This window comes from Schistocerca gregaria, chromosome 2 (genome assembly GCF_023897955.1).
Source record: "Schistocerca gregaria isolate iqSchGreg1 chromosome 2, iqSchGreg1.2, whole genome shotgun sequence".
Taxonomy (NCBI): Eukaryota; Metazoa; Arthropoda; class Insecta; order Orthoptera; family Acrididae; genus Schistocerca; species Schistocerca gregaria.
In genome coordinates this window covers 568306893-568325985 of record NC_064921.1, presented here as the reverse complement: position 1 = coordinate 568325985, position 19093 = coordinate 568306893, and the positions used below count along the sequence as shown (strand labels likewise).

Genomic DNA, 19093 nt, shown 5'->3' with positions numbered 1-19093 from the left:
GAGCAGAAAAAATTAGAGCGAAGAACATTTCTTTCACATTTAGTTAAAGCAGGCACTCTCGGACTTTATCATCCAGCAAACACACTTTGTCCTTTCCTTGAATGACAAAAAGTCATAAGAATTCTGGTAGCGGGCACGACAAGTGACACCAGAATAATTCAGCCACGAAAGCAACAAACTGTCGTCCATAACAACAGGTAAACATCCTGCACGAGATAAGCAGTCCATCAAATAGTGCTGGCCTTGAGTTTACCCAGTTTCCTGTGCATATGGAAATGCAGCAGTCCTACACGTTCCGCAATTCCTAATCCACATCTCGTTACAACACACGATCTCTTCTTTACTCAGGTTAATTGTCCTCTGAAACTGACTAAAACCACGATGAAGATTCCCCCACAACACTACTACAGTGTACCCTGCTGAACACATCCTCTTGAAGCGAAAGAAGCGCTGTATCCTGTGTGACGTACAGAGGCGAGTGAGTGTGCCCGGACTTAACCCTGTTCTCTGCCAGTAGCGCCATGTCACGTTAACGCGTCTGCGCGTAGCACACCATAATTATTGCACCATAATTAAGTATAAAATCAAATGTCAAAATTTTATATTGAAACTTTGTCAACATATCATTTAATATAATAACGTTTTAAATGTCAAGTCTTAAAGTAATTAAATCAATAGTTTTCAGTAAAATACAGTATTAAGAGAAAAATAAGTGGCGGTAAACAATGAAGCCAGAAAACTTGGTCATAATGTGCCTATGGAGGTCATAAATAAGTGGTGCAAGTTTCAAAGTAATAGAATAAAAAATACAGTTCGAATCCAGTTTTTTAACGTAAATTAAAGGCTTCTGTAAAGTATGGAAGGTAGGAGACGGATACTGGCAGAAGTAAAGCTGTGAGTACCGGGCGTGAGTCGTGCTTCGCTAGCTCAGATGGTAGAGCACTTGTCCGCGAAAGGCAAAGGTCCCGAGTTCGAGTCTCGGTCGGGCACACAGTTTTAATCTGCTAGGAAGTTTCATATCAGCGCACACTCCGCTGCAGAGTGAAAATCTCATTCTTACTACAAGATGCTTCACTGCATGACAGAATGGCGATGTACTTCCAACATGATGGATGTCCGGCACAGAGCTTGCGTGCGGTTGAAGCGGTATGGAATAGCATATTTCAGGACAGGTGGATTGGTCGCCGAAGCACCATACCATGGCCCGCACGTTCACCGGATCAGACGTCCCGGGATTTCTTTGTGTGGGGAAAGTTGAAGGATATTTGCTAACGTGATACGCCGACAACGCCTTACAACATGCGTCAACGCATTGTCAATGCTTGTGTGAACATTACGGAAGGCGAACTACTCGGTGTTGAGAGGAATGTCGTTACACGTATTGCCGAATGCAATGAGGTTGACGAACATCATTTTGAGCATTTATTGCATTAATGTGGTATTTACAGATAATGACGCTGTAACAGCATGCGTTCTCAGAAATGTTAAGTTCACAAAGGTACATGTATCACATTGGAACAACCGAAATAAAATCTTCAAACGTACCTAGGTCTGTATTTTAATTTAAAAAACCATTTTGTTACCTACTGATCGTCTGAAATTGTGAGCCATATGTTTGTGACTATTACAGCGCCATCTCTCACAAAGCGAAAGAAGTGGTCCAACTACAACATTCATATTTCCTTACATACTACATGAATATGTAATAAAAATGGGTGTTCCTATTTAGAAAACTCATTTCATATCCGTTTGACCTATGGGAGCGCATTTTGAGGGCCAACCATAGCGACATCTTTTTTCCCTCTTCAAGCTAGACAAGTTTTTTCGTTTGACGCTTGTTTCGTGAGATATTTGGCCCGGTCACGACCAATGGACTACCCTGTAGTTCAGAGGTAACGATCTACTGTTAGTTCTACTATAGAAATTCAGTTCTAGAAGGCAAAGTTCTTATTCAAGAGTGCTAAAACTTTTTCTGTAATTTCATACAACTTACCAGAACGCAAGTAAAAATAAAGAGGATTCTAAATTAATTCATAAATTTGTTATTAAAGATTATGTGTCCGAGGAAGCTGTCTTTCAGAGGCTGCTGCCTGTGCATAAGGCAGATGACAGCAGATGGTCGTCCGCTACGGCACATTCTTAAATACAGCCCGAGAGGCAGGAAAAAAGGTGCACTTTTCAGTCAGCCTCTGTATGGTCAGCGTCTGTTAAACGTCTGGTTGTGCCCTGACCCGGACGGCGTCAGAGACGGACAGTGACAAAACACGTATTTTCTATAATAACTGATAGTGATCGCACGATGACTGTACACAGTCCTGGATCGCTTACATATTCGCAAAAGTAGCTGTTTGTGTACCGTCCGTGAATAGTTAGAAATCTGCGTCGAAAGTGGTGACTATTATTTCCAATTTTGTCGCGAGCATTTATCTCGAACGTTTATTTGATTATTAGTAGTCAGGGCGAAAGACAATTTGGTAGGGGCGTACCGTACAAGTCGCCTCTGAACTGATAGTTGTGCTGTCTAGAATAGAAAGATTTCTGTCAATTGAACATAGTGACATACAAAGTGCAATGCGAGAAATACTTTACTAAATATACACCACAGGCCATTAAAATTGCTACACCACGAACATGACCTACTATAGACGCACAATTTAACCGAAAGAAAGAAAATGCTGTTATATGCATATGATTAGCTTTTCAGACCATTAACACAAGGTTGGCGCCGGTGGCAACACCTACAACGTGCTGACATAGGGAAAGTTTCCAACAGCTTTCTCATTCACAAACAGCAGTTGATCGGCTTGTGTTGCCTCGTGTAAGGAGGAGAAATGCATACCATCACGTTTCCGACTTTGATAAAGGTCGTATTGTAGCCTATCGCGATTGCGGTTTATCGTATCGCGACATTGTTGCTCGCGTTGGTCGACATCCAATGACTGTTAGCAGAATATGGAATCGGTGAGATCAGGAGGGTATTACGAAACGCCGTGCTTGATCCCAACGGCCTCGTATCACTAGCAGTCGAGATGACAGGCATCTTATTCGCATGGCTGTAACGGATAGTGCAGCCACGTCTCGATCCCTGAGTCAACTGATGGGTACGTTTGCAAGACAACAACCATATTCACGAACAGTTTGACGACGTTTGTAGCTTCATGGACTATCAGCTCGGACACCATGGTTGCGGTTACACTTGACGCTGCATCACAGAGAGGAGCGCCTGCGATGGTGTACTCAACGACGAAACTGGGAGCACGAATGGCAAAACGTCATTTTTTCGGATGAATCCAGGTCCTGTTTACAGCATCATGCTGGTCGCATCCGTGTTTGGCGATATCGCGGTGAACGCACATTGGAAGCGTGTATTCGTCATCACCATACTGACGTGTCACCCTGCGTGATGCTATGGGGTGCCATTGATTACACGTCTCGGTCACCTCTTGTTCGCATTGACGGCACTGTGAACAGTGAACGTTACATTTCAGATGTGTTACGACCCGTGGCTGTAGACTTCATTCGATCCCTGCGAAACTCTACATTTCAGCAGGATAATGCACTACTGATGTTTCGGGTCCTGTACGGGCATTTCTGGATACAGAAAATGTACGACTGCTGCCCTGGCCAGCACGTTCTCCAGATATCTCACCAATTAAAAATGTCTGATCAGTGGTAACCGAGCAACTTCGTTCGTCACAATACGCGTCTCTACTCTTGATGAATTGTGGTATCGTGTTGAAGCTACATGGGCAGCTGTACCTGTACACGCCATCCAAGCACTTACTCACATTAAATTCAAAATTAACAGCCTCAGTTGCGGAGTTACCTGCATTTACCTAGGTTTCAATTGGGATAACCCAACCTTCTTCAGAATTACACTTACTAACGTTTGTCCATTACGGACAAACGTTAGTAAGTGCAATTCTAAAGAAGGTAGGGTTATCCCAATTGAAACCTAGGTAAATGCAGGTAACTCCGCAACTGAGGCTGTTAATTTTGAATTTAATATTTATACAGTTGCTGACAGGGCCGCGAAGTGCTGAAAGTATTGAAGTTCTTACTCGCATCCTTGTTTACAGGTGATTATGACCAGGTGTATCAAGGCCGTTATTACGGCCAGAGGTGGTTGTTCTGTGTACTGATTTCTCAGGATCTATGCACCTAAATTGAGTGAAAATATAATTACTTGTCAGTACTAGAATAATATATTCGTCCAATGAATACCCGTTTATTATCTTCATTTCTTCTTGGTGTAGCGATATTAATGGCCAGTAGTGTATATATGCACTTTATACCTTTATTAATAATGTAGTTCCGATCCCAGTAAGCAGATAGGGAATAGAAACATTATTTTTCGGTGGGCAGGATCAGAATGTGAAGACTGCAAACTATGATCAGTAAGTTCTCCATCGGTTTCTGGCTGACCACAAAAATATTTGCCAGGCTCGAGTCAGGAAGGCGTACAACAAACTACAATACTAACAACAAATCACCCATCATAAATTAAACCCGTCACCCCACACTCTCCATTCGGTGTTCAAAACCCAAGACTAGAAGACCTCTTCCTGTTGTCGCCGACATCCGTCACTGGCCACCACGACATCCTAGGTCAGCTGTGGACGGTGTAGATATGTACAGTAGAGGCGCGATATTGTGCGGTTGCAGAATGAGTTGGATAACGGTACAATATTAATAGGTGCTTAAGAGGATGCATCACTAAACAATTTCATGGTTTTGGAAGAAAATCAATTCGGTAAATATTCCTTACTTTATTAACAGACACGCGATCATCATCGTCATTGCGTATTGCAATAAGAGGTCAAGGTTACCATTTACTTTACGACATGTAAAATACGTACATGATGGATAACAACATGTGCCTAGAACTTTAAAGATCTATTCTTCACATCAAAACATCAAAAATATCTGATGAACATGGGCTCGAAAATTCATTCTTAGACGGATATGAAAGGAATTTCGCGTATAAACCCCTGGTTGTGTTAGTTAACTCACATGTGCAAATTGTGCTTTCTTACTCACGTCCTTGTTTATAGTTGATTATTGTGCGTTTCGTTTTACCTGACCGCTGCTTGTTGTGTTTTAGAGTATCTTCCGTCGCAACGATTTATTCATTGTCCGAAATGATGGATACGCTGTACGTGTGAGAAAGCGGAAGTAGGACGTCAGTTTGATGTTAAAAGTTGCCGTGGGCGGCGATTGTCTTGTGCAAGGTAGTTTGTGCGGCTACATCGAAGCTTGCGAGAGACAGGCTCGTTCGAGGAGAGAGTTGCACGTGGTGGGAGATCACCCAATGTACGAACGCCTAACATGTAGAACGGGGTCTTCGTGGTGTGTATGCAATTTCAGCTAGAACAAGGAGAATTGGGAGAAGGCAAGGCGTGTACCACGTAACTATCTGGAATGTTCTGCATGAAAATCCTCTATACCAGTACCACTTCGAACGAGTGCAAGGATTAAATGAGGTAGACTTCAAACCAACACTAATTCTGTCAACTTTTGTTAGGCTAATTTGCTAAATTTCTAAGGTTCTTATCATGTATCTGATTACTCTTGCTTTTCACGTAATGTGATCTTCACACACCGTTACACTCACGTCTGGTCTTACAAAAAACCTTCATGAAGTGCGGCAAGACATCAAGAACCGTTCAGCGTCAACGTACGGGATGGATTCATGCATAATCATCTCACTGGCTGCTACTTCTTTCCCCAATTCTTACTACAAAAATGCATCTACAGTTTCCCAGACATGAGTTGCCTCATTTAGTTGACGATGTACCGCTAAAAATCACCGAACGATCGTCGTTGATGCACGATGGTGCTCCATCCCACTTACACGGAAAATTGGCCAGTAACTCGATACCTTGTTTCCGAACTGGTGGACTGGTCGAGAGGGATTCGTTGCTTGGCCTGTCCAATCGCTAGCTTTGAATCAAATAGATATTTTTCTTTGAGGACATTTACAATCCTCGGTGTATTCAACTACTGTATTTATTCAATTCCTGTATCCAGTGATGATAGTCTGAGGGAGCGTATCCAAAATGGATTTGACCAAATACGGAACATGCCAGGGACTTCCCACACACCACGTGTCGCAGTCTCCACGGAACACGTGCAAGCACGGGATGGTCCCTTCTAGCAGTTATTGTAAATATAAACTTGGTTGGTAAATCTGTCATTTCCATGCCATGAGTAATAAATCATTTCATATACATAAATGTGACGGGAAAAAGCACCGTAATTTGTGCCATGAATAATAAATCCTTTCACACTCTCAAACGAAAGATTTTCGTTGCTATGTTCATATGAAATTTTTGTGATGTTTTGATGCAAAGAACAAATTCTCAAACATTCTGGTACATGTTTTTATAAATCCTGTATTTAGGCTGTAATACCTTTCTCAAAATGTGATAGAGGTACCTCTGGCGAATAAAATTGCAACAACTAGACTGATAACAACTAATGAAATGTTATTTATTACAGGTATACAACGCAGTAGGAGCAATAAATAATTTTTAGTGATGAAGGGATATAAAGGGTGCCGTACACACTGAAGAGCCAAAGAAACTGGTACAGCTGCCTAATATCGCGTAGCCTCCCTCGAGCACGCAAAAGTGCCGAAACATGACGTGGCAAGGAGTCGACTAATGTCAGAAGTAGTTCTGGAGGGAACTCATATCATGAATCTGCAAGGCTGTCCATAAATCGGTATGAGTACCAGGGGTGGAGATCTCTTCTGAACAGCATGTTGCAAGGCATCCCAGATACGCTCAGTAACGTTGATGTCTGGGGTGTTTGGTAGCCAATGGAAGTGTTAAAACTCAGAAGAGTGTTCCTGGAGCCACTATGTAGGAATTCTGGGGAGTCGCATTGTTCTTCTGGAATTGCCCAAGTCCGTCGGAATGCATACTGGACATGAATAGATGCAGGCCATCACATAGCATGCTTACGTAAGTGTCACCTGTCAGAGCCGTATCTAGACCAATCAGGGGTCGCATATCCAGCACGCGCTCTACACCATTATAGAACCTCCACCAGCTAGAACAGTCCCCTTCTGACATGAAGGGTCCATGGATTCATGAAGTTGTCTCCATACCCATACACGTCCATCCGCTCGGCACAATTTGACTCATCCGACCAGGCAACATGTTTCCAGTCATCAACAGCCCAACGTCGGTGTCGACGGGCCCAGGCGAGGCGTAAAGCTTTGTGTCGTGGAGTCATCGAGACTACACGAGTGGTCCTTTCGCTCCGAAAGCCCATAACGACGAAGTTCCGTTGAACGGTTCGCGAGCTGACACTTGTTGATGGCCCAGCATTGAAATCTGGAGCAATTTGCGGAAGGGTTGCATTTCTGTCACGTTGAACGATTCTCTTCAGTTGTCGTTGGTCCCGTTCTTGCAGGATCTTTTCCCGGGCGCAGCGATGTTGGAGATCTGATATTTTACCGGATTCCTGATACGATGCACTCGTAGAATAGTCGTACGGGAAAATCCCCATGTCATCGCTACCTTGTAGGTGATTTGTCCCATTGCTCGTGCGCCGGCTATAGCACAACATTAAAGCTCACTTAAAGCTTGAGAAACTGCCATTGTAGCAGCAATAACCGATCTAACAACTGCGCAAGACAGAGTGTTGCCTACGGCAGCGCCTTGTTCTACTTGTTTACATATCTCAGTACATGAATACGCATGCCTAAACCAGTTTCTTTGGCGCTTCAGTGTAAGTGATGCAGAGCTGTCACCTGTGACAGCCACAATGGCTTTAACATCGCAGGATATGGGGCACAACTGAGCTAGGGTAACGGATGTCAGTACGTCACTCCGTGTTGCTACAGCCTTATTCTTTATTCAACAGTCGTAGTCGCCTACTACCGGTGGCGTGCGGGTCTACTGACCGATGAGACATGTAGAAAACTTGCTAGGCCGGAGACAGTCACGGCAACCACGAAGATGGAATAATAGATGTCCAGCTTTCTGGTTATGCGTAGCAAAAGTAGTCTTATTGCTTACCCAATGAACTGTCATAAAGACATGAGGAGGAGGACTTGTCTGAGGACGTGACACGTAAAGAATAGGAGTCGACAGGATAGAAACAGGATATCCAATATTAGAATCAGAATCTGAAATAGCTTTGGACAAGGTAAGATTTCGATCGGAATTTTTTAAGTGATTGGGAGAAGTGACAGCAAAACGGCTATACTAATTTGTGTGTGGAAAATATGAGACTGGCGACATATCGTCACACTTCTGGGAAAACATCATCCACACAATTATTGAAGGTAACAGAAGACGACAAGTGCGACAATTATTGCACAGTCAGCTTGAAAGCTCATGTGTCCAGTTGCTGACAAAAATAACGTACAGAAAAATGGAAAAGAAAATAGGGAATCTGTTAGGTTACGATTAGTTTGGCTTTAAGAAAGGTAAAGCCCCCAAAGAAATAATTCTAACTTTTTAGTTGATAATGGAAGGCAGTCTGAATAAAAATCATAGGATTTATCGACCTGGATATAGCGTTCGACAGTGTAAAAGGGTGCCAGATGTTCGAAATTCCGACGAGAACAGGGGTACGCTGTAGGAAAAGATAACACACAACATGTACAGGAGCCAAGAGGGAACGGTAAGACGGACGGATCAACTAAAAAAAGGAAGTGTATTAGAAAGAATTAAGCCAGGAATGTAGTCTCTCGCCCCTCTATTCTATCTATACATCGGAGAAGCAATGTCGGGAATAAACGACAGTTTAAAGGGTGCAATTAAAATTGAAGGTGAAGTGGTATGAATAATAACATTCGCTGATGACATTGCTATCCTCACTGAAAGTGACGAAGAATTACTGAAGCTATTGAATGGAACGATAAGCCTAATGAGAACAGAATATGGATTAAAAATAAATCGAGGAAAGGCCAATGTAATGAAATGTGCCAGAACTGAAACAGCGAGAAACGTAATATTAAGATTGGTGATCACCATGTAGATGAAGTTAAGGAATTCTGATACCTAGGTACCAAAATAGCACAAGACGAACAGCGCAAGGACATAAAAAGCAGTTTAACAGTGGCAAAAATGGCATTCTTGCCCAAGACAAGTAAACTAGTATCAAACGTAGACCTTAATGTGAGGAAGATGGTTCAAATAGCTCTGGGCACTGTGGGACTTAGCATCTGAAGTCATCAGTCTCCTAGAACTACTTGAACCTAACTCACCTAAAGACATCACACACATCCATGCCTGAGGCAGGATTCGAACCTGCTACCGTAGCGGTCGCGCGGTTCCAGACTGAAGCGCCTAGAACCGCTCGCCCACAGAGACCGGAGCAAGGATGAAATTTCTGAGAATATACGTTTAGAGCACACATTATATGGCTGTGAAACATGGACTGTAGAAAAGTGGAAAAGAAGAGAATCAAAGCATTTGGGCTGAAGAGTGTTGAAAACTAGTTAGACTGATAAGGTAAGAAATGAGGAGGCGACGAAACAAATATATGGAAAACAGTAACAAGAGCAGGGGACAGGATCATAGGACTTGTGTTGAGACACACATCCGTGGTTTTTCAGGGAATTGTCGAGGTCAAAAACTGATGAGGAAGAGAGAGAGATTGGAATACATGGAGCAAATAACTCTGAGGTGAAACGGATGGCACTGGAAAGGTATTTATTTTGGGTCGCATCAAACCTGTGAGAATATTGATGACTCAAAGAAAAGAAAAAGTGTCTGAAGAGGAGGACAGTACTCGAGCATGTAGTGGTCATTTTTTCATGTCTGCTCTTGCATTATTGTTGAGCCACATGGTAGATGGAAACTTGGTTCTCCTCTGGACCTCTATGACCGGACACGTCCGTCTTTATGATGTGAGTAGTACTCGAACTCGTCGAAAAAGACGACGCAGTGGCACTCTTGTGTCAGCACTGACTTCGAGTCCGCCACCGACAGCGCGCCTCTCAGCTGCGACGTCAAATGATGCCACTGAACTGGCCGCTCTGAGGACAGTTAGTTGGGGTACAGAGGTCGTCACACTGCCCACATGATTACTTGTCTAGCTGCCAACAAGCACTTTTCAATGTACGGAACGTTTCTCTACGGTCCGGTATGGCCGAACAAGCAATACGTTTAGCCTCTCTGGTGGTAGTCGCACGGGAACGTAGAGATGGCTCATGGCGTCTCGTACAGCTAACCTGAATCTATTCGTTAGTCGCATGGGTCTTGGTATTGGGACTGTAGCCAGTAGTAATAGAGCGGAGAGACGACGATCCTGTCTCTGTCGAATCCTGACACATGTTGGAAGACGTTACCTCTTTCATGAGGCGTGACACGATCTTGTCACCAGAGAAATCTACTGCGTAATATCCCCCTTACATGCAGAATATAGAGGACGTAATTCTAACTCCAGTTCGCCGTTGTACTTAAATCGTAAACGTCTGCCTAGCCAAGCACCTCCAAGGCTCAATGCCAGTATCACACTTGTTGCATGCAACCGTCATGGTGCTGCAAATGACATACAGTGTAATTGCTGCCAAAAATCTCAAGTCGCAGAGTCTGATACTAAAAGAAAAGGAGTGGCTGCGAAACCTTCAGATGATGTAAATTTGATAAATGTCTCCAATACACTGGAAAGATAACTCTGGTTTCTCCATAAACTGAATAGGTTCTGACCATATACTTTTACATTCTTCAATACCTGATTTTCACATTTTTTCTCTCATGTCGTTTCTGATGAAAATGGCGCTAGTTGGGGTAGCGGCAAGCCGGCCGGAGTGGCCGTGCGGTTCTAGGCGCTACAGGTTAGAACCGAGGGACCGCTTCGATCAGAGGTTGAAGTCCTACCTCGGGCATGGATGTGTGTGATGTCCTTAGGTTAGTTAGGTTTAATTAGTTCTAAGTTATAGGCTACTGATGACCTGAGAAGTTAAGTCGCATAGTGCTCAGAGCCATTTTTGGGGTAGCGGTAAATTAGTTTTCATGACCGGCATTGTATTTTTTGTTTCCCTGTGGCGATGAATGCAAACTGTAATGGCAGGAGAAACGTAAAATTTCAGTTATGATTCCCCATCTGCTCCTCAGAAACTGGGAGTTCAGTATAAGGTTGTCATAACGTTTGAGTCAGCATTACCTATCCTAATGATCACTTATCGAAGTGTGAGTTCACCTGTCTGCACGTCGAAGATAACAACTCATCATGTCGCTTGACTGGTATGTTATCAGACGTTGTAATGAACGTCATTTGACGGATAATCTCATTCGACAGCTCGGCTGTTCGCCACATGACAGAAGTCGAGCAACAATGAACTACCCTGTCAATGATGGATCGTGAATACCACTTGTCCAGAGAAACATCCACCGTGAGAATCAACTGCCTTGAGTAGCAACGCTTTCATGTGATGAGGCGCAGCATTGTGTCACGGGCTGTATACGCGACATAGGTCGTTTTGCATCAGATCACTTCTCAACCCATCTCCGGACTGCGAAAAGAGATCTGCAGCCATACAATCCATAATCAGCTCCTCGGTTGTGGGATGCCAAAGACATCACCTCAGCCGGCCGTTGTGGCCGAGCGGTTCTAGGCGCTTCAGTCTGGAACCGCGCTGCTGCTACGGTCGCAGTCTAGAATCCTGCCTCGGGCATGGATGTGTGTGATGTCCTTAGGTTGGTTAGGTTTAAGTAGTTCTAAGTCTAGGGCACTGATGACCTCAGATATTAAGTCCCATAGTGCTAAGAACCCTTTTTGAGCATCGCCTCACAGGTGTGCTTACGCTCAATTACGTCGCAGGAATGAGTGCGGGTACAGAAATACTGCCATCGTCCGCATATGGGAACGAAAGGAAAAAAAAAGCCACTACCACTGAATTGGCTCTGAGCACTATGGAAGTTAGCATCCGAGGTCATCAGTCCCCTAGAACTTAGAACTACTTAAACCTAGCTAACTTAAGGACATCGCACACATCCATGCCCGAGGCAGGATTCTAGGCTGCGACCGTAGCAGCAGCGCGGTTCCAGACTAAAGCGACCAGAGCCGCTCGGCCATACTGGCCGGCCTACCACTGAATTGAGGTGTGCTTTGGTAAACGGCTATGACATGGTTCGAGTACGGTCAAACTCATAAAATCATGTGAGGTGACGCAAAAAATTTGCCAAAAGGGCACCGGTCTGGTTAGCGACAGAAGTTTTCTTCAGAAAGCGGACTTGAGGGTGGGAGGGTTGGAGGAGGAATTTGATAAGAGGAACGCAATGCCGCCTCTGGTATATCTGCCACCTCCCATGACGTGTCATGAACTTACTTAATCTTGGACATGGTGCAGATGCCCTTCAATTGCTCCTTCGTTTCTTCGTGTCAAGCGCACCGTACTCCATCTTGGACCAAGATGCGAGCACAGTCCAAAAGCTGTGGTGCAAGTTTGCGCTTTCTCTGGATATCTCTCCCATGCTTTAGTGTCTTTTGAATCCACACCACGGCTGACACCACCCTCAGGGCGGAAAAGGATGCGCTCGCACTAACAAATATATCTCTACAACTCAGCAGCCCGTGAATGTATATTTCGAATGTTTAATAAGATACCTAAAATATTCCCTCTTACTATCCTAGATATTCTGCAGTCTTTATAGTTACGCTGCAACCCGCACTGCAAATTTTCTTCCTTCTGCCGTTAAAATAAGTAGTGAAGATTAGTTTAACATATTTATAGACCTGGTAGTGTAGCTCAGTTGGAAAATGAAGAGAGTGGTGAAACAGTCACCATCAACTTAATAAACTGTTTGACATTCACTTTAACAGATTCAGAGAAGTCATCAGAAAAGTCTTATACAACAACTGCACCACGCCGCTTATACTGAGTGATGTAGCACTGTTCACACGAGAGATGTTTTGCATAGACTCTTCAAAGTGAATAGCAGGTGGTACATAGACGCATCTGAATGTGTTAAAAAAAGCTAACACAAGACCGATGACTCCGATGCAGACAGTACCTGTGATACACATCTTCCTACGGTTCATGTATTTAAAGCTCGTCAGTTTCACTGTTTTTCTATAATGTCATGATTGTTCTCCAATAGAAAAACTTCACCCACACTCTGAACCAGTCTTACCTTTGGCTGCAGAGGACATGGAGAGTATATGACAGGCTACGGCACCCGCGCTCTCACCAAATATGGTGACGTTCCCCGGGTCACCGCCAAATCTGGCGATGTTGCTCTTCACCCACTTCAAAGCCATCACCATATCTTTGAGACCTGCGTTTCCGGGCACCAACTCGTCCTCCGTAGACAGAAACCCTGCGTTAGAAAAAAGTACGTGATTGCAACAGCTGAGGTGAAGGATATCAAGTCTAGCAAGTGCAAAACCGTCTAACATTCGGAATCTACTTTAATTATTTTTCATTTCATTGAGATGTCTATTCTCAGATGATAGTAAAATTATATTAATGATATCTAGGTTGTCTGTTCATGAACAACTGAAAGATGTAATTAACGTTATGACACATGCTTAGCCGGCCGGGGTGACCGAGCGGTTCTACGCACTACAGTCTGGAACCGCGCGACCGCTACAGTCGCAGGTTCGAATCCTACCTCGGGCATGGATGTGTGTGATGTCCTTACGTTAGTTAGGTCTAAGTAGTTCTAAGTTCTAGGCGACTGATGACCTTAGCAGTTAAGTCCCATAGTGCTCAGAGCCATTTCAACCAGTACATGACTTATTTGAATACTGTTCAGCAGCCTGAAAAGTTTACACTTTCATGTATATGCTGCATATTTGATACCTTCTTGATCAATACATATGTTTTGTTGCTTCCACTACGTGTTGGCGTTAGTTGAAATGTGTGCTAAGTGTTCAGTCGGTGTGGTATCCTTCTGCAAACACCTCCAAAATTCTTCTCAGTAGAGCACGCACTACGTACATGAATCTTCCCATCATGTTATTTTGTTTATTCTATACAGAGTTTTCGAATGTAGAATACTTTTATGTGACACCTATTTCCAAAGTACTCAATATTTCGTGATCTGGTAACATAAGAGACCTGATGGAATAAATAAAAAGTCCGGTATGGTTTCCCAGTCATCAGGAACATAGCACTTATGTCCACAAAGCATTTAGAAAATCAAATCTTTGAAAAAATAGACACACAAAAAAATATAAATTCACATACTGGTACAGATATGCTAACGACCCATTTGTGTATTAGAGCATTATACAGTAAAAGTTTTACCCATTGCGGATGTGGAAGACCACGACTGTGATGAGTAAAGGTTTCCAGAAGTTATTTCAACCAGTCGCCTGATGCAATTTTTGATTACCACGACCGCTTTCGAATCTGATAGCGGTTCATCAGATGACTCACATTTAGTGCGTTTTTGTAAAATTGTGGGAGCTATGTAGCTGTGGCTTAATGTAAGAACAAAACATGTAAACACTGAATGTGGAAAGGATGTTTTACATTATGAGGTCGACTTCAGTGGTCACATGATTCGTTTTTACATCTTAGCACAGCTATAAGGCCCTCACTATACTCGAGACATGCAATAAGTGAATAAATATGTACCACATGGTCGTTAATCACCAGGCGATTGGGAACCGGTCAAGGTATTAAAAATTGCAAAATTACAAAAGGCGGCTGGTTGCTGTAATTTATGGAAACCTTTGAACACAAGAAAGACTAGACAGATGTCATACAGACATAAATAATACAAACACAAGCATGAAATTATCAATAGAAAATGTAAAGGAGTAATACATTTTTTTCCTACCATCAACAAAGGAAATATACTCTGATATACGGTCGGGGATCACCCTAGAGAAGATATGGACTGCAATTTGGGAAATTCATTGAGATAAGCTACTTGACAACCACCAGATTATTGTTATCCAGTGCCAGTGAACGAGTATCTCGAAAACGGTGAAGCTGGTGGAATATTGACGTGCTGCTGTCGTGAGCGTTTGCGGAAAGAGGTAGAAGGACAGGGAAACTGTCACTAGACGCCAAACGGTTGGGCCTCCACGAGTATTTACAGCACTTGGGATTCGGAAGCTTGTCTGTTCTGTTAAGTAGGATAGGTGTTGATCTACGGCATCTCTGCCGAAACAGCACAATGCTGGTACACGCATAAGTGTTTCAAAGAACACCGTTAGTACATTGTTGAACGTGGAGCTCCACAGCAGACCACCCCTACGTGCTTACATGTTGGCCCCAAGACATCGCCAGTTACGATTGTAATGGGCATGAGATCATCAGGATTCTACAATCGATCAATTTTAACGTGTCGGGTCTTGAGGAGAATCACATTTCTGCTACAGTAAGTGTAGGTGAACCGCAGCTCGAAATTTGCAGTGCACCACGGACGCAGGCTGGTGGGATCGGTATCATGCTACGGGAACATCCTCCTGCGCTTGCACTGGACCTGTAGTAGAAACCGAAGATGTGGTGACAGCTGCGAACAACCTGTATTCTTTCATGCTTGATATCTTCAGTGGCAGCAAAGTCAACTTTCATCATTATATTTCTTCTTGTCGTTCAACGAAAACTGTGCTCGAGTGGTTTGAAATCTCAGCCACCAAATTCCTCTGGTGTAAACCCTACGGCACCCATATTGGTCCCTATCGTGTGCAATCGCCAAGTACTCGTATCAGCGGCCCGTTATTTACGCGAAATACAGGACATGTGTGCGCCTGCTTAGCTGAGTGGTAACGTGTTTGTGTATCAAGCAAAGCAACCGGGTTCGGTTTCCGGTCGGGTTGGGGATTTTCTCCGCTCGTGGACTGGGTGTTGGTGTTGTCCTCATCATCACATCGACATGCAATTCGCCCAATATGGTGAAATGTGAAATTAGACTTGCAACGAGGAGGCCGAACTTCCCACGATGGGGCGTCCCGGCCAAAACAGACTGAATTTTTCGCTTGACGTCTAATTATCATCACAACCACAATTACGCTCATCTGGTAAACCTGTTAAATAGAGTAAGCGAAATCATTTTTAACCATGGAAATAGCAAGACGGAGTAGAAACTGAGGCGCGGCGGCTCCAGTCGATCCACTGCAGACTGTGTATCTCTGATAGAGTATCGCGCAGTGTGGCCACGGGGCCCTTCGGAACTGGAAGGGGGGGGGGGGGGGGTGAAGCGAGGTGGGAGCTGGCCTGTGGGCAATCAGGCGAGTGCACGGAACCTGAGTAGACCGCTTTCAAGGATATGTGCACTACTGGGAGTTTTGCACACCTGTGATAGCACTTGCCGGCCGTTGTGGCCGAGCGGTTCTAGGCGCTTCAGTCCGGAACCACGCTAATGCTACGGTCACAGGTTCGAATCTTGCCTCTGGCATGGATATGTGTGATGCCCTAAGCTTAGTTCTAAGTTCTAGGGGACTGATGATCTCAGATGTTGAGTCCCATAGCGTTTAGAGCCATTTGAACCAGTTTTTTGTGGTAGCACTTCCGGCTGCGGGACCTGGCAGCACTACGCAGTGCTGGCTGTCCTATTCGTCCCGCGGTATTTTGGCTGCATGTTGGCCGATGGGCCGAACTGATTTTGCAGGCCTTCCATTTTTCCATTAAAGCCATATTTGCCGAAAATGAAGCTGATCTTCTGGAAGTGAAGGTATTACTGTTCTGAACTCTGGATCCAAGGTTTGTAATTGCTTCGTGGTGCATGTGTTTTGACAGCGTGGCTGAGGGCTGGCTTGAGATTTTATTTTAAGAGACTGCCTTCAGCTACTCTGGCTCCAGGTATGCGCATTGTGACATGGTTAGGCTTCATGTGAGCGATTTATTCCAAATTCATGTATCGTATTTTATTAGTATTGCAATGGATGGACATCTTGATGTGATCTGGCATTACCCATGTGGACTACTAAGTTTAAGCGGATTGTCCTTTTGCTGGATGTACGTGATCTGTTATCTACTTTTGGGTTCACTGTTGGAACTGTGGTGAACCCCGCGATACTGAATCTTAATTTGCCTTGTTTTATGTTTTGGGATTTTACGTGTAGAATGCTGGACAGCATTGCAGGTCTTGGTGATGTAAATTTGTAACCCAGTTAAGACGTTATTACAAATTATATATTTAAGGTTGCTGTAAATGTCTTGAGCTATCTAGCTATCAGGTCAGTTGCATTTTAATTCATGAGCGAGCTCATTCGAGTTATTTAGGTTTCAATATGGTAAGCCTAAGGTATTTCGGACCATTGCTTAAATTTCTGTCAGTCCCAAGCATAGAGGTCTGGTGCAAGATTCTGCTAATGAAAATTTAATATTTATACTGTATTTCAAATTTGGCCTACCTCTCTGAGCATTTAACGTGAATATTTCCTTTTACCTCAGCCAAGAAATTTTTGTATCTTACCCCCTCTTCCCATCCTAATTGTATGTACTTGCTTGTGCGGGACTACCTCGTTTGCATTAATCGTCTTCGCTTGGGCAGCACAGAGAGCCGCACTACACAGTCTGCACACCTGTCCTCAAGACCACCTAGACATCGGGTGACACACCTTGCGTTCATCATCCCAGGGGCACAGTCTGTACCTTGTGCCTGTTGCAACTAGTCCACGTAACTAATGAACAAAATATGTTTTATTCAATGTGATTTGGAACTGTCCTGGGCCTTTAATATATCATGTAATACACAACTTCTCGTCTTTTATTAAGTAAAAAATGCTTTTCGGACGCTGTTCGCTCATCATCAGGTGTCTTAACACATGCTTCATTTTTTCTCTTGAATGATATGAAATGCATATTCCCAAGTCAAACGCGAAAAGTATGTGCAAAATAGCTGGAAGATGATCACTGAAAACATACCACACAGTCCAAGAAATGCGTTTTCAACATTTTAGCACCATCATAGATTATTTTCTCCGTCCTGTTCGTGTATATGAATTTACTCATAGGCCACATTTGAATAAAAAACATATTTTGCAGCACTTCAGATATATTTTTGTACATGGTTTGATCAAAGATGTATTTATTCATAGTGCTGAAGTCTTAATTATTAAACAATTGACGTGTGCAGGGACTAACGTTAGAATAAATCTTTAAAATTACTGAAATAACTGGGACTTGCGAAATCTGTTTGTTCACTTAACATAGATTCAGGTCTTTTTATTTTTTGGAGTTATGTCTCCAGTTCTTCTAAGAGATTTAGGGTCTTACCATTGGTTTCATTATGCAGTACTACCAAATTGGCTTCTAGACTGTTGATGACATCTTTCGTCTCCAGCATACGTTGTGCAATAGTTGATTTTTCTATGTCGTTGAGCCTGAAAGCATTTGTGTGTTCTTGATAACGGATTTCGAAGTTCCTGTCTGTTTTCCTTCCGTAGTAGGCGGGATAACTGGAGCATTACTCGTATACTTTGTACACTCCACTGTTGTTGTTTGTTTGGATATTTGATTTTATGTTATGAAAAAGTAAGTTTCGTAACTTATTATTAGGTGAGAATGCAACTGTTCCATTTTTGTTTGAAAACGATTGCGATTTTTGGTGATATGGGGCTCTGTTTTCACAGTGTGGTCATTCGTTGTCTTAGTTTTGTGTATTTGTCTATGTAAATTGTTAGTTGTTTTGGCTGTGTAGCCATTACTTACGGCAACGCTCTTTGTTGTTACTGTCTCATTCTTGAGGGTGCTTTCTTCTAAATCAAGAGAGAGTACGCTGTGTAGCATGAACCTAAATTCAGGATGTTTCTGCGTGGTTGAATGGGTGATGAGTTGATCACTGTTATGCCAGTGTATGTGTGTTTGCTGAGTATGCTGAAATTATGTTTTTGTTTACGGTTTGTGATTTTAAAGTCCAGCAAATTTAGACTTCTCTTGTCCTCATGTCCTATTGTGAATTTTATCTTTTTCTGCAAAGTTTTAAATACTGTTAGTAGTTGTTCAATCTCCTCGTTTGTCCGATCAAACAGCAGCAAGATATCATCAACATATGTCCAGTAATACATAGTTCTACTTTTGAAACTATTGTTTTCATTAAAGAACTTACATTCAAGATGAGTAAGACATATATCAGCCAGAAAACTCGCCCTTCGCGAGACTTATTTTCTGCTGGTAAACTTTCACAACTGTGAGAGAATATTAACTGCAACATGTTCTTGATTC

At 43.2% G+C, this 19093-nt stretch overlaps 1 protein-coding gene across 1 annotated transcript in view; it reads right to left on the bottom strand.

Moving 5' to 3' along the window:
* LOC126332800 (juvenile hormone esterase-like) overlaps positions 1-19093 on the bottom strand; it is a 78681-nt gene that overhangs the window by 30158 nt on the left and 29430 nt on the right. Inside the window, exon 4 of the mRNA XM_049996682.1 lies at positions 13101-13286. Coding sequence (XP_049852639.1) covers positions 13101-13286 — 186 coding nt within the window. The remainder of the gene's footprint in view (positions 1-13100; positions 13287-19093) is intronic.